Consider the following 16,172-nt stretch of genomic DNA (forward strand, 5'->3'; position numbering starts at 1 on the left):
ACCTGTACTATGTATGTATACAGATATACCTGTATTATGTATGTATACAGATACCTGTACTATGTATGTATACAGATACCTGTACTATGTATGTATACAGATACCAGTACTATGTATGTATACAGATACCTGTACTGTGTATGTATACTGAGATACCTGTACTATGTATGTATACAGATACCTGTACTGTGTATGTATACAGAGATACCTGTACTATGCATGTACACTATGGGAGAAGGTGGTAAAGTGTTGGCCGCCTGAGGGACTCCATGACTTATAGTGAGTTCACGAGGTGGAACCAGCCACTGCAGGCAGGGTTTCTGCTCCTGGGAGTTGGCCTCCTGGTAGTGGTCTCAGGTGCAGGCCCTCAGGCTTGAGATGGGTGGTGGGGATCTTCTTTCCACTCCCCTGTCTCCGTTAAGAAAGAAGAAGGCTCCGTTGCCATCTACTTAACCTCCTCACTGGGTTCTAGGTTACATATGAGCAAGGTTCAACTATGATGGAAATCCTTTAGTAAGTCATACTTCTTTTATTTGTCGAACTCTTGGATCCAAAAAGAAAGAGGTGGAGTTCAAGAGATGGTGAAGGAGCGGGTGACTGTTGTCTTCCTAGCCAAACTAAGCGTCTGCCTCAGGGGCGTAGCTAGAGGTTCAGCCTAGGGGGGCGAGTGAGTCTCAGTGGGCCCCCAACCGATTATGTTACCCATAGGGAACCTTGGCAGATGACAATGTTTTCTGAATAACAAAGGCTATATACTACTACATTAGTAAATAAGGATTGAGAAAAGTTATAGTAGCTTCTACATTTCACATATAGAACCATGTAAAAATTAAAAGGGTCTAAGGTTAGAAAAACATAGCTGCTTTTTTTTCCAGAAACTGCACATCTATCTATCTATCTATCTATCTATCTATCTATCTATCTATCTATCTATCTGTCTATCTATCTATCTACCTCCTATCTGTCTGTCTATCTCCTATCTATCTATCTATCTATCTATCTATCTATCTATCTATCTATCTATTTATATGTCTATCTATCTACTATCTATCTATCTATCTATCTATCTATCTATCTATCTCCTATCTATCTATCTCTCTATCTTCTATCTATCTATCTATCTATCTATCTATCTATCTATCTATCTGTCTGTCTGTCTGTCTGTCTGTCTATCTATCTATCTATCTATCTATCTATCTCTCTATCTTCTATCTATCTATCTATCTATCTATCTATCTATCTATCTATCTCCTATCTGTCTATCTATCTATGCAAAAAAGGGGTCCGTGGAGCCTCAGTTACAAGTCTCAAAACACGGGAATAGCCAGATATCCCTCTCTCCAGAGAAGGAAGCCCATTGCCAAGGGGTGCCTCCTAGTGGGGAGAGCACCAAACCACCCTGATACGTAGTCCCTCAGGTCCTCACTCTGTTGCGAGCTTTGGGACCTAAATAGGGAAACACCAGGGTGGCCCCTGTGAGTCAAAGTCTAACTCTGTGGCGAGTATAACGACATAAGACAAGGGTTACCAAGGCTAGGCATCCATCCACAGACTGCAGTTTCGGGGTATTTGCCCCTCGTCAGTGTGGAGCAGGATTCTGGCTACTGGGGCAATGATAAATAGACCAACAAAACACAACAATCACTGAACTCAGGGAGAACAGCGAAAAATTCCAATGGAGTACTCATTTACGAGTCTCCATTGATTGTCCCATACAAAATTTGAATATGCAAAAAAGGGTCCGTGGAGCCTCAGTTACGAGTCTCAAAACACGGGAATAGCCAGATATCCCTCTCTCCAGAGAAGGAAGCCCATTGCCAAGGGGTGCCCGAAACTGCAGTCTGTGGATGGATGCCTAGCCTTGGTAACCCTTGTCTTATGTCGTTATACTCGCCACAGAGTTAGACTTAGACTCACAGGGGCCACCCTGGTGTTTCCCGATTTAGGTCCCAAAGCTCGCAACAGAGTGAGGACCTGAGGGACTACGTATCAGGGTGGTTTGGTGCTCTCCCCACTAGGAGGCACCCCTTGGCAATGGGCTTCCTTCTCTGGAGAGAGGGATATCTGGCTATTCCCGTGTTTTGAGACTCGTAACTGAGGCTCCACGGACCCCTTTTTTGCATATTCAAATTTTGTATGGGACAATCAATGGACACTCGTAAATGAGTACTCCATTGGAATGTTTCACTGTTTTCCCTGAGTTCAGTGATTGTTGTGTTTTGTTTATCTATCTATCCATCCATCCATCCATCCATCCATCCATCCATCTATCTCCTATCTATCTTCTATCTATCTATCTATCTATCTATCTATCTATCTATCTATCTATCTATCTATCTATTATCTATCTATCTATCTATTTATCTATCTATCTCCTATCTATCTATCTATCTATCGCCTATCTATCTATCTATCTATCTATCTATCTATCTATCTATCTGTCTCCTATCTATCTATCTATCTATCTATCTATCTATCTATCTATCTCAGATAGATAGATAGATAGATAGATAGACAGATAGATAGATAGGAGATAGATAGATAGATAGATAGATAGATAGATAGATAGATAGATAGATAGATAGAAGATAGATAGATAAGAGCGTCATCAGCCGTTCAGCCGCGATTGGCTGAGCACAGTTATGCTCAGCCAATCGCGGCTGAGCATCGGATGATGCTGCAGAGGGTGGCCGACATTAAGGACAGTCGGAGCTGTGCGCCGTCCGTCCGAAGAAGACGTCACTGACTGAAGAGACGGGGGTCGGCACTTGACAGGTATGTGTAGCGCACCACACTTCCGGGTACACGGGTGGGGGTGGTGGGACACGAGGAAGGGGGCCATTCACAGACATAACATACATTACAAAGTTGTATTACTTTGTAATGTGTGTTATTCTGTGAATAATTCTTTACCGCCGCACTACCCCTTTAAGGCTGTCTGCAAAAGCAACAGCTGGGACTCCAGTGGGCCCCTGTCTGAGTGGGCCCGGGAGCCCCCCCACCCCCCCCCCCACCCACCCTGCTGCATGCTCAGAGTATGACGGCCTCAGGGGGACTGCTGCATGCTCAGAGTATGACGACCTCAGGGGGACTGCTGCATGCTCAGAGTATGACGACCTCAGGGGGACTGCTGCATGCTCAGAGTATGACGGCCTCAGGGGTACTACTGCATTATCAGACATCCCACCTGGTTGTGTGGAGCATTACTTACATTAGTGTCCATTCTCCACTGTGCCTCCCAGGATAATGGTGGTGGATCATATGGAACTGGCTCCTCACACCAGCCACCCTGTAGCTGTGTGGCGGTGTTGAGGGAGCAACTTGCCCTGACTCTCCTCCTCCATATACATTTGACTTTCATATTGTAGGAGCTTAACAATGTCATGTGTCACAGATTTGTAGTGTTGTGTAAATATTACATTGTCATGGATGGCAATAAACTGTTTATTCTTATTTCTGTAGCTGCCCCAACTGGAGTTCACATCACCATGAAGAATGAAGGTGAATTCCCAGCATTGATCTGTGATTTCCTGAGCAGCCGTCCTGATGTCACTCACTACACCTGGATGAAGGACGGATCTATATTACACAATGAAACAGAGAAGACTCTGACCCTATTAAACAATGGGGACAACAATGGGCAGTATTCATGTATCGCTCACAACAAAGTTGGATATGTCTCCTCGGAAGAGATCTGGATAAAACGTAAGTAACTTTTTATTAAAGAAGTAATCTGTGAATTTTCTTTTTTCTTTAGTGGTGCAACATATCGACTTTTATCGCATTATGTTCACACAATGACTTTCAACAACCATTGTTTAACATACTTTGGTGGTGGCCATTATAATGCTGGCCACGGGTACATTTTTCAAGCTTATGTTCGCCATGGCCGCCTTTTCACTCACTTTTGGGTGTTGCTATTTTAAAGTTTCATTCAATATGGTGGGAAATTACGGGGGGGGGGGGGGGGGGGGGGGAATCAATGTGTGAAAAACGTAAAATACAGGGCCACTGTTCGCTCAATAATGGTCTTGAATTAATGACATGAACAATAATTTGAGAGCTGAAGTGAACAGCAGCCAATATTTTGTACATTGTGCGAAGCAACGGCCGTTGTATCCACATGGAAATCAATGACGACTATGTTCACACGACATACTAACAATGGCTGTGTTTTGGTACTCAAAAATGGTCCTTGTCAAACAACAGCCGTTATTTAGCACATTCCTATATTTGGCCATTGTTTTCCAATAGAGTACGTAGTGGGAACATAGCCTGATGCTATTTTCCCACATCGTATTTCCGTCAGTCTTTTGGTCAGTCTTTTTTTCAACCAAAACCAGGACTGGAACTGATAGGGAAAAATTATTAGGAAAAGACTTGCAGAGCTTCTGTGTTTTTTACCCATTCCTGGTTTTGGTTAAAAAAAAAATACTTACCAAAAGACTGACTGAAATAAGTGTTTTAACATAGCCTTAACCCCTTAAGGACGGAGGCAGTTTTCATTTTTGCGCTTTCGTTTTTCCCTCCTTATGTTTAAAAGGCCACTGCGCTTGCATATTTCCCCCTACAGACCCACATGAGCCCTTCTTTTTTTTACAACACCAATTATACTTTGCAAATACAGACATCATTTTTCTATAAAATATGCTGAAAAAAACAGAAAAAAAATTATATGTGCAGTGAAATTTGAAATAAAGGTGCAATTCCTTTTATTTCAAGGGGTTTCATATTTACACTGTTGGCCCTATGGTAAAACTGACATGTTATCTATGTTCCTCAAGTCAGTACGATTACAACGAAATGTAACCTGTATAACTTTTATATTATTTGATGGCTTTTAAAAAATGTAAAATGTAAAATGTAAAATATGTAAAATTTAAAATGTGTATTTGTTTCCTCCTCCAGTTAATTTTTTTCTTTCATTGTATCTGAATATTTTTATTTTCTTACAGATGAAGGCTTCAACATTAGTACAATTGTCCTTGTAGCAATAAGTGGAGCGATCTGCCTACTACTGCTGCTGCTTGTGCTGCTTATCTACTGTTGTTGGAGGTAGTGGATATTATTCATTAATATTTTTTATTATTTATATAGACTTTACCTAAAAGTAGTAGTAATAATAATAATAATAATAATAATAATAATCTCTCCATAGCTGTAACCCCTCTCTCCCCGGACAGAGAGTGCTGCTATACTGTGCCCACATCTGTCCTGCTCATTCCTTCATGCTCCCTGCAGTCTATCCACCCATGTGTTTCCCATCCTCTCCAATACTGTACAGTAACTTATAATATTACATATTCTGCTGTTTCTGAATGTTTGTTTCATTTGTTTTACATGTTATTCAGAATAATAAATCATTATTTTTGGGGTGTGGAACCAATTGTCTGCATTTCTATCATTTCTTATGGGAAAATTTGCTTTGGTTTAAGAGTGGATTTGGATTACAAGCTTGGCCCGGAACTAATTATGCTTGTAATCCAAGGCACCATGTGTGTATATATTCCAGTCTATGCAATATATTCCGGTCCAGTATGCAATATGAGCTACAATGTCAGGTAGAACCACTAATAAATGTTTAAAAGAGCTGTGCCACATAGTAAATTGATCAGAAGGGTGACTGGAGTCGGATAGTAGGAAGTAGATCACTAGGTTCCTGGAGTCGGATTGTAGGAGGCTGATCAGTAGGTGCTCAGAGTCCGATAGTAGGAAGCTGATGAGTAGGGTGCCTGGAGTCAGATAATAGGAAGTGCCTTAGTCAGGGTTCCTCAGCCCCCACTAAGTGACACTATAGTCCTATGTAAACTGTACAACTGGGGCAACATGTCATTCTAATGTTAATTTAGGCTTTAATTCATGATAGCTTTACTCCAACAAAATTACCAGGCAACCTAGGCTGATACACAGGTCCATTGCCAGTGAGGACCCATGCTGATCTGAGAAAACATGTTAAAAGGGAAAAAAAAAATAGCAAAAAGGGACTTCCTATGTCCTATGTCCTATGTCATACACCCGGAGCTGGTCCTGCCAATATTTATACCATTTACGCCTCTAAATTAAATGAACAAAGAGCACCGACCATCGTAGTAAGTAATTCATACATTCCTTCATAATTTTTCCAGCTAATGTTGATGCTTCATTTTTTCAAGTTTCCTTTTTTTTTTTTTTTTTTACTTCCTACTAGAATCTAATAGCGCTGATAATTGGACATTTTGTTTTTCTCATAGAGAAAGATGCCAGAAATCGAAAAGCAATGAGGTATGTGACTCCACTAGACACTATAAGAAAGAACTTTATTAGATATTAGAATTAGAGCTTCCATCCTGGCCGATTGGGTGAGAGGGATCACATGGTCCTCCTTACAGCTCCTTGGGTAGCGGATGTTCATTGTCATCATCTATGTGGAGCCAGATGCAACAGGTTACTGCAGCCCAGATACTATTCAATTCAATAAGAGCGGAGCCCCAGAAATCTGCACCCCCACTACACAATAGCACAATACCTCCCAGCTTTGTGCTTCTTAGTAAATTTTTTGAACCCCACCCCTAATCATGTCCAAGCACCCCCAGGTCTCTTCCTTCACGTGAGTACTGTCCCTTTGCTTACCTTCATAAGTAGAAAGTAATAGCATAGAGGGCACTCACCATAAAAACTTAAACTTTATTGTAAACTTCTTAAAACCGTCCTATCGGGATTAGCAGCAACGAGGAAGCCATTACTTACGAGGCAGCGTGACAAAGTCTGTGCACATCTTCAGATGTAGATGTCCAGTTTGGGTGCAGTTTTTGTAACTGAGTTCCATTGAAGTGAATGGAGCTTTATTACAAACCGCACCTGAACTGAGTTGTTTTGTCTCTGGAAGAAAGTGGCCATGTTTTTCTAACACAGCATAACCCTGAGCTCTGACCTCCTGATCCTGTGTGTGTGCGTGTGTGACAGTCTGAAACTAGGAATGGTCCGAACCCGAACTCTCGGCAATGATACCTGCTGTCTGGCCGCTCCGTGGAGAGGGTGGATACAGCGGGAGGACCGCCTGAAAAACTGGGATACAGCCATAGCCATAGGCCGTATCCCAGTTTTCCAGGCGGTCCTCCCGCTGTATTTACCCACTGCACGGAGCGGGCAGAATGCGGGAATCTGATGCAGAGCGTTCGGGTTCATACGGATCATCCTTATCTGAAACCAGACACAGAGATACACAGTACCCCAGCCTCTCACCCACTTTTTCTGCTGCTGCTTCCTCCGTCACGCTGCTAGTGACATGGTACATGACACGCCCTCTGCTTCAGGCATTCAGCAGACTGGTGCTGCGGCTGGAAGGGGGCGGGGTTTGGGGTGTCATGTGATCTCTGTAGTGGATCGGGAATGTTCTGCTGAATCCAGGATGGTTGGGAGTTATGCAATGTCTCAGAGCTTTTCCCTGTGCATCGGTGCTGTGCTGTCCTGAACACCTTATCAGGGGAAGTGACCTAGAGTTATCCCCTCTCCTCTGATCAGACATTGATGTTATAAACCCAGAAAACCCCTCTAAGGGAGAAACCAAAACTTCTTATTTTATTGTGTTATGGCTCCAGAACTGAACTTAAATATCAGAAGATTTACTAATATCAGATACTTTTGGTGCTTTGGGCCGTACATTGTGGGATCTAGTTCCTCCAGTCTATGAGGGGGGATCATTACGCCACAATATGTCTGGTCACCATTGTCATTTACCTTTTTTTTTCTCTCTTAGAGTGAAACATCTCCAGATGCCACATACACTACCCTGGTGAAAAGAGAAACAGAAAGTGATTATGAACAATATAAGGTAGCTGTAATAATATATGATGGCTGCAAATAACATTCTTCATATACAGTAGATGAAGGATGGCCCACTACAAAACGTCACTTCAATTGAGGTCTTCTAGTGGGCTGTGCAAGGTTACTGCAGGATTGTTTCAGTGTAAGGCTATGTTCACACAACGTATATTTTCGTAAAACCACGGGCGTGATACAACGGCCGTGATAATTACGAAAATATTTGTGATATTGCTGCCTATGGGATCCCGGCCAGAATGTATACACATAGGGGGACATTTATTAAGTCCGGCGTTTTTTACGCCGGACTTATAAATGTCCCCGCATCTCCGCAAATCGCAACAACGGCCGTGATTTTTACAAAACATACGTTGTGTGAACATGGCCTATAGTAGCAAGTAGTAGGCAGACATCTGCATGCTAAAATATTTAAGTATGCACAAACTTGATTCTCCTCTAGTTAAGTCCTGAGATCCAAAACACATTTATTAAGTCCAACGTTTTATACGTTTTGTACTGCCTCTACATAAATCCCGTGCGCGTCGGTGCGCACAGCCGAAAACCTACGCCACCTGAAAGGTGGAGTAGGTTTTCGGCGTATCTTTTGCCGGAGCAAAAGATAAATCGCGCGGACTCTGAGTCCGCGCACCCCCCCCCCCCCGTCCCGCCCCTTCCACATCAGCGCCCCCCCCCCCCAGCGTACCCGGCGGAAAGTGCCGATATGCGAATATTTTATTCGCAAATCGGCCATTTGCAAATAAAATAATACGCAAATCGGCACTTTCTGCCGATACGCACCTTAATACATGTCCCCCATTGTTATTTTTTTGTTTTTTTTGCGCATGTTATAGCATACACTGCACATAGGACGGATTTGCTAGTACTTGTGATGAGATCGGGCATGAAAAAGAGTGGGTTATCCCTGAATGCCATGATGGTGCTGATTGCCTCACTGTCAATGTATTACTGAATATATTATTTCATACAGAAACTTTTATTCTTGTTATTTCACTTCTTATCTCTTTTCTCAGTAATTTTAAATTCAAGCCTTACCAGTTGGAACAGAACAAAGTCGACCACCAAGATTGAACCTCAGCTTCTATACAACCAGCACACTTATGTGTAGGAGAACACTCTTCTCACTTTATATCTTCTACCATTGTATGCAGTATGGTGACAATATTTATTTCTTCTAGTTTTTTATATTCTAGAGTTAACCGAGTAACCACAAAAGTATTGACATCCTAACGGCAAATTTACAGTTGGAACGAAGTGAAGCGTTTCGTTCCTATCAGCATCCTGCTTATCAGGCTACAGGCTTTGAAGTCTACTCCGCTCCCTGCTGCTCCTCCCCAGGTGCTGGGAAAAGCTGGGTCCAGTCCTGATAACTTCTCCCAGTTTCCCAGGACTGGATCCAGCTTTTCCTTGCACCTGGGGAGGAGAAGCACGGAGCGGAGCAGACTTTAAAGCTCACACAGCCTGATAAGCAGAATGCAATACATTTCATTCCTACTATAAATTAACTCATGTCTATTAGCGATGAGCTAATAGTGAAATATTCGAATATTCGATATTCGTTCGAATATCTCCCTGATATTCGACTATTCGATCGAATATTCGATCCCATTAAAGTCTATGGGAACAAGTATTCGTTTATTGAAAAACATCTATTCAACCACTTGGAGGTCACCAAGTCCACAATGACACCTCAGGAAATGATGCCAACACCACTGGAATGTATATGGGACAGCAGGGGAAGCACCTAACACCCCAAAATCGCAGTGGGCCTCCCAAAAAATTGCATGTAGGTGCATACAGGTGAATTACCTGGTTATTAAAGGGTGTATGAATATTTTATAGGTAAAGTTGGACGGCTGTATTATGTAGCACGTAGCACGTGGTAAACAGAGTGTCGTTTAGTAGCACAGCAGCCTGCTTGTACCACCCGGTGTATTTATGTATGGCGTCGCAGCATGTAGCACTGGATGAACAAACGTACTACTCTTTTTTTAAAATCTAGCACTCTAGGAAATATCAGCAGCACAAAGCAATTGGTGTACAGGGTGCCTTATAGTAGCACAGCAGCCTGCTTGCACTACCCTTTGTATTTATGTTTGACGTAGCAGCACATAGCACTGGATGAACACACATACTATTCTCTTTTGATGAGCCCTGAAAAGGACTGTTGTGGGTAAATTAACTCCTGCTAACCAGCTAAATCACTATCTCTTCAAGTTCTCTCCCCCACTACCAAATCGCATCTGAGGGCATAACAGCAGGGGCTGTGTATATATATTAGTGGGTCATGTGACTATGCCATCCAATCATTGTTATTCTCGTTTCTCGCGATGCTACGTACACCAAGGGGCTGTGGCAGCCTCCCTGCATGTTGATTGTCAAAAAAAACAGGGAAGGGGGGGTTTGTACGCTCATCAAATATTTATTGAATATTCAGCGTATTATTCGATAATATTCAATACTATAGAATACCTTACTGAATATCTATTCGATCGAACAGTATTCGCTCATCACTAATCTCTATATGTCACCATGATGCTGCTTACCAGTGTTTCCTTATTGGTTAGTGTTGGACACATTCAATTGGGAGCGCAATTGTGCCTTCCATTCAAGCGCGTGTTCCACACATGAATTATACTGATGCCAATTTTTATATCTTTGCGTTATTGATGTCCAGAGCATGGTGAGTGCCGCCCAATTCTTCCAAATATGTTTTGATTAATAATATATTCACAGTATTTCATTGTATATTGCACTTGGTTTACTTACATGCTGTAACAGCATTTGAATCGATGACTATATGCACACATACTTTTTTGCACAATTTGTAATTGACTATAGATTATCTAATTATGACACTATTCGTAACACTTCCACATAGTTGTGTGTATTCAATGTATGCTTGAAAAAGTCCAAATGGAAGGACTGAAATGTCGCTTACTTCTGTTTATTGGTGAAATAAACCGACACCTTTTTTTTTTTTCACCTACATTGGAGTACTGCAGTCATTTGTTTGCTTGTATACTTATACCGGTTGACCCTCTTGCATCAGAATAATTTTCTACACAATTGCTGCGTTTATTGGATGGATGGTAGGGATGAGCGAACCAAACCTATCGAACCCGGGTTTCGAACTTCAGCAAAAATTCAGTTTGTTAACGTTGCCAACTCATTGGGATTTTCTGTCTCCAAACGGGTGAACCTCAGCACTAACTTGTTAATTGTGTACTCTGCATGAAACGTCTTCCTCTAGATTCAATGGCAGCGAGGACAGAACATCAGCTGATCTGTGACGTGTCAACACAATGGAACTCAGCTCTCCACATGTTGGACCAGCTGTACAAGCAGAGAATGGCAGTGTCATACTTCCTCATGAGGCATTCAGGCAGCTTCACTCAAAGCTGCAATTTCCAAGTTACCCATTGGCAGATCATTTTTTTCTTTATTATTTTGGCCACGTTTTTCAAGACATTACAGTAAAAGTTTACAAGAACCGATTATCCAGTAATGCAACTAAGCAGGAACTCCAATGAGCAGGAACACTGGGTTAACTTCAAGCACTACACCCACTGACTGATATTAGGAAATGTTTTCACTGCACCCACCGATTAATATTACAACTTTTTTTTTTATAATACCCACTGCCTTGATGTCACAGCACTGTCCCAGCACTCAGTGACTTGGTATAATCTACACACAGCAACTTGCTAGAATGCAAAATCAGCACCAACTCACTTTGTATTCATTAGTTGTATTGATAAGTTTTTATTAGTGGTCTGAGCATGCACCTTACATAATTATAGGTCACCAGTAGAGATGAGCGAATAGTGAAATATTCGATTGGATTCGATTCGAATAGCTCCCGATATTCGACTATTCGAACGAATATTGAATCCCATTATAGTCTATGGGAGAAAAATCCTTGGGATCTGGAAATCAAGATTCGACTACTAGGAGGTCACCAGTACAAGTAAAGTACAAGTGTACCTTTTGGTCTAGCAGTACTTGCCTACGTATTAGGTGGTGCGTAATGTTAGCATTCTTGTTTATTCAGTACACTTGTGAAATAGGTTAGCCCTGGAAAAATTAGCTTGAGGCCCATGAGGTGAGTCCTCACAAAAATTGTATAGAGGCCTATGAAGTGAGCCCTTAAAAAATTGTATTGAGGCCTATGAACTTTAGCCCATGAGGTGAGCCCTCAAAAAATTGTATAGAAGCCTATGAACCTTGGCCCATGAGGTGAGCCCTCAAAAAATTGTATAGAGGCCTATGAACTTAGGCTCATGAGGTAAGCTTTCAAAAAATTGTATAGGGGCCTATGAAATTAGGCCCATTAGGTGAGCCCTCAAAAAAAATTGTGAACATGGCCCTTCAGGTGAGCCTTTGTATTTTTTCTTTAAATGGCCAATTTCTATGGTAGTGGAGGAGAAGGAGAAGGAGGAAATGACCTAGAGCTGAAACATGCAACTTTACTTCTCGAGGCTTTCAACTGGTGGAGTAGCAAAGTTTGGGTCTATCCACTGGGCATTCATTTTGATGAGCATCAGCTGGTCAGCACTGTTAGTTGACAGGCGGCTACGCTTATCTGTGATGATGCCCCCAGCTGCACTAAAGACTCTTTCAGACAGAACGCTGGCAGCAGGGCAGGCAAGCACCTCCAAGGCGTATAATAAGAGTTCGAGCCACGTGTCCAACTTGGAGATTAAATACCAAGGGATCGGGGAGGACAGGGTTGCGGTCGGCCTGGTACTCCCGCAACATCCGCCGATACTTGTCCCTCCTGTTCGTACTAGGCCCTGCAGTGATGGTACTTTGGTGAGGAGGTGCCATGAACGTGTCCCATACTTTGGAGAGTGTCCAGTTGGTGGCCGTTGACCTGATAGATCTTGTCCAGCTTTGGGAGGAACTCTCTTCCCTGTAATAGCAATGGAAAGTGGAAATATCTCATATCTCATCATATTCTGCAGCAGTTCTCCCTGGTACTCAAGTAGTCTGGTGGTCCTCTCCTCTATTGGAATGAATGAGGAGACATTATGTTTATACTGGGGTCCAGCATTGCGAAAACCCAGTATTTTTTGCTTCCCATTATGTGGACAACGCGTTTGTCTCTTGCAAAGCAGCCCAACATAAATTCAGCCATGTGAATTGGCATCACTTCGCTGCCCAAACCAGAAGGATCACTCAATATTTCCTCCTCCTCTTCCTCCTCTGCTTCCTCTTCGCCCCATCCTTGCTGGACCAATGGGACGCACACAACTGCACCGCTAGCCTTACCGACAATGTGGCCAAGAGCCTCCTCCGCCTTCTCTTCTTCCTCCAGGAATCGATGCTGAGAAGGTGACAGAAGTGTAGTGTGACTGTCTAGTCCCATCATGTTTCCTCCTATCCCGGCTTCCGGTTTGTGCAAGGTGTTCTCCCTAATGGCGATGAGGGATCCTTTAACGACGCATTGGAGTGGGATGGTTAGGCTCACTATGGCATCGTCACAGCTGACCCTCTTGGTGGACTCCTTGAATATCCTTAAAACATCACATAAGTCTGCCATCCATGGCCACTCATGGCAAGTGGTGACATGACACAACAGCCGGTGTTCGGGCAAATGCAGGTGTTTTTTAATTCGTAATTTCTTATTTTAAACAACCAGAAATTATATTTGCTTTAGCTGCCGCCTCTTGACATTGAGCACTTATCTTACGTGTATCCGCAATACTCAGTCCTTTTTTAGTTCAGTTATCCCATTTGTATTCCAGTCTATGTATCTGTATAAATATTAAGAGGAGCAGTTACCCATAACAAGCAATCAGGTTCCAGCTTTCAGTTCCCAGAGGCTTTTTAAAAAATGAAAGCTGGAATCTGATTGGTTGCTATGGGTGACTGCTCTGCTGATCCTGTGCACAATTTATAAGTCTTCTCCTTTATTACTCTACATACAGGATATCAACAATCATCCCTGTCTAGTAGATTTACCCTCACTTCAGGCTTCTCATGGACTTTCACTATCCGGCTGAGCTGCCAGTGTCCCACAGAGATTTATATCATTGACATAAACAAATAATTTACTTTCATGCTTGTCAACTAAGTGGTAACACAAACAGGGCCTAGCAGAGATTCCTAGGGTACCTCACCGCTCACAGTACAGATCCTTATAGTCTCCGCTGCTCTCAGTACAGATCCTTATAGTCTCAGCTGTTCTCAGGACAGATCCTTATAGTCTCTGCTGCTCTCAGTACAGGTCCTTATAGTCTCCGCTGCTCTCAGGACAGATCCTTATAGTCTCTGCTGCTCTCAGTACAGATCCTTATAGTCTCCGCTGCTCTCAGGACAGGTCCTTATAGTTTCTGCTTCTCTCAGTACAAATCCTTATAGTCTCCGCTGCTGTCAGTACAGATTCTTATAGTCCAACTAGTAGAAGCAACTCGGCACTACAGCTCCTGTGTTAGTAGTAGCTATATAGACACACTCAATACACGTCCGTGTGGTGTTCAATGATAGTTAGATAATATCCATAAATATATAAAATGAGAAAAAAGATCAGGCACTCACCCATCAACGTGTCAATTTTCTTCTTTATTGTTCATAGAAAAATCATAAAAACGCAGGGAGAGGAAGCATGGCAAGCAGGTCTCAGCCATGCTGAGACCTGCTTGCCATGCTCCCTCTCCCTGCGTTTTTATGATTTTTCTATGAACAATAAAGAAGAAAATTGACACGTTGATGGGTGAGTGCCTGATCTTTTTTCTCATTTTATATATTTACAGATTCTTATAGTCTCTGCTGCTCTCAGTACAGATCCTTATAGTCTCTGCTGCTCTAGGACAGATTCTTATAGTCTCCGCTGCTCTCAGTACAGATCCTTATAGTCTCCGCTGCTCTCAGTACAGATCCTTATAGTGTACGCTGGTCTTAGTACAGATCCTTATAGTCTCAGCTGCTCTCAGTACAGATCCTTATAGTCTCCGCTGCTCTCAGTACAGATCCTTATAGTCTCCGCTGCTCTCAGTACAGATCCTTATAGTCTCCGCTGCTCTCAGTACAGATCCTTATAGTGTCCGCTGCTCTCAGTACAGATTCTTATAGTCTCTGCTGCTCTCAGTACAGATCCTTATAGTCTCCGCTGCTCTCAGTACAGATCCTTATAGTGTCCGCTGCTCTCAGTACAGATCCTTATAGTCTCCGCTGCTCTCAGGACTGATCCTTATAGTCTCCGCTGCTCTCAGTACAGATCCTTATAGTCTCCGCTGCTCTCAGTACAGGTCCTTATAGTCTCTGCTGCTCTCAGTAGAGATCCTTATAGTGTCCGCTGCTCTCAGTACAGATCCTTATAGTCTCTGCTGCTCTCAGTACAGATCCTTATAGTCTCCGCTGCTCTCAGTACAGATCCTTATAGTGTACGCTGCTCTCAGTACAGATCCTTATAGTCTCCGCTGCTCTCAGTACAGATCCTTATAGTGTACGCTGGTCTTAGTACAGATCCTTATAGTCTCCGCTGCTCTCAGTACAGATCCTTGTGGTCTACGTTACCCCCAGTACAGCTACTGAGGAACTCTTTACTTTGCACTCTATACTTAATAGTGTGTGGGGTACACAGAAGACACTAGCATCACCACTTTGCCACGTGACTACTGCACGAGTTAGCCCTGAACACTACACCCCCTGCTACAGCCCCTCGTGCTCCTCGCAAATGGTGGTTCACATGCCATGGCCCATGTGGTGCATGCGGTTGTTGTGGCAGCTGGTGGGCCCAGATGTTTTGGGGTAACTTTGCCACGGTGGCCAGCAACAGTAGTACCCACCCCTGGACACACAGGCACTGGTCCCTTGGTAAAACAGTAGTGAGGTGTGAGGGTGCAGGCGCATCGCTAAGAAGGTGATAGAGTCCAGCACTTAACCAGTAGCTGATACTTTACTTGTAAACATTTCAGTGTAATACAAAAGACATACAAAAAAAAAGGAACTGCTCACAGATGCTAGTGCAAAAAAGTACAACTCTGCAGGTAGAATACAGGTAGAGGTGAAAGGTAGAAAACTTGGTAGCGAGGGTAGTGTGGGGACCCTTGTCTAAGTAGTGCAATACTCTATTGGGATTGTGTAGATACTTGTAGGAAGAACTTCTTGTACTCACCTATATAAATGAATTGGGCATATACGTCTTCTGCCCCACCAGCTTGTAGCCCACCAGGTAGGGTACTACGAGTCCTAGGTCTATGTCTCCAGGTTGACCTCCTACTGAAGAATTCCTCAAGTTGACGAGCGTTTGTCAGTAAGATATGTTGGCACTTAGCAGCTTTATCTTACTGGGGATCAGTCCCTCTGCTTCTCTTCTAGGGGGTGACTGTGCTGACATTTAGAAGATC

General features: G+C 43.0%; 1 protein-coding gene across 1 annotated transcript in view; it reads left to right on the plus strand.

Annotated features, from left to right (window-relative positions):
• LOC138769536 (B-cell receptor CD22-like) overlaps window positions 1-10,794 on the plus strand; it is a 34,970-nt gene extending 24,176 nt beyond the window's left edge. The window contains exons 6-10 of the mRNA XM_069948082.1: window positions 3,463-3,705; window positions 4,956-5,055; window positions 6,231-6,261; window positions 7,736-7,810; window positions 8,832-10,794. Coding sequence (XP_069804183.1) covers window positions 3,463-3,705; window positions 4,956-5,055; window positions 6,231-6,261; window positions 7,736-7,810; window positions 8,832-8,834 — 452 coding nt within the window. The 3' untranslated portion in view covers window positions 8,835-10,794. The remainder of the gene's footprint in view (window positions 1-3,462; window positions 3,706-4,955; window positions 5,056-6,230; window positions 6,262-7,735; window positions 7,811-8,831) is intronic.
• Window positions 10,795-16,172: the final 5,378 nt, after the last annotated feature.

Source organism: Dendropsophus ebraccatus, chromosome 12 (assembly GCF_027789765.1).
Source record: "Dendropsophus ebraccatus isolate aDenEbr1 chromosome 12, aDenEbr1.pat, whole genome shotgun sequence".
Classification (NCBI taxonomy): domain Eukaryota; kingdom Metazoa; phylum Chordata; class Amphibia; order Anura; family Hylidae; genus Dendropsophus; species Dendropsophus ebraccatus.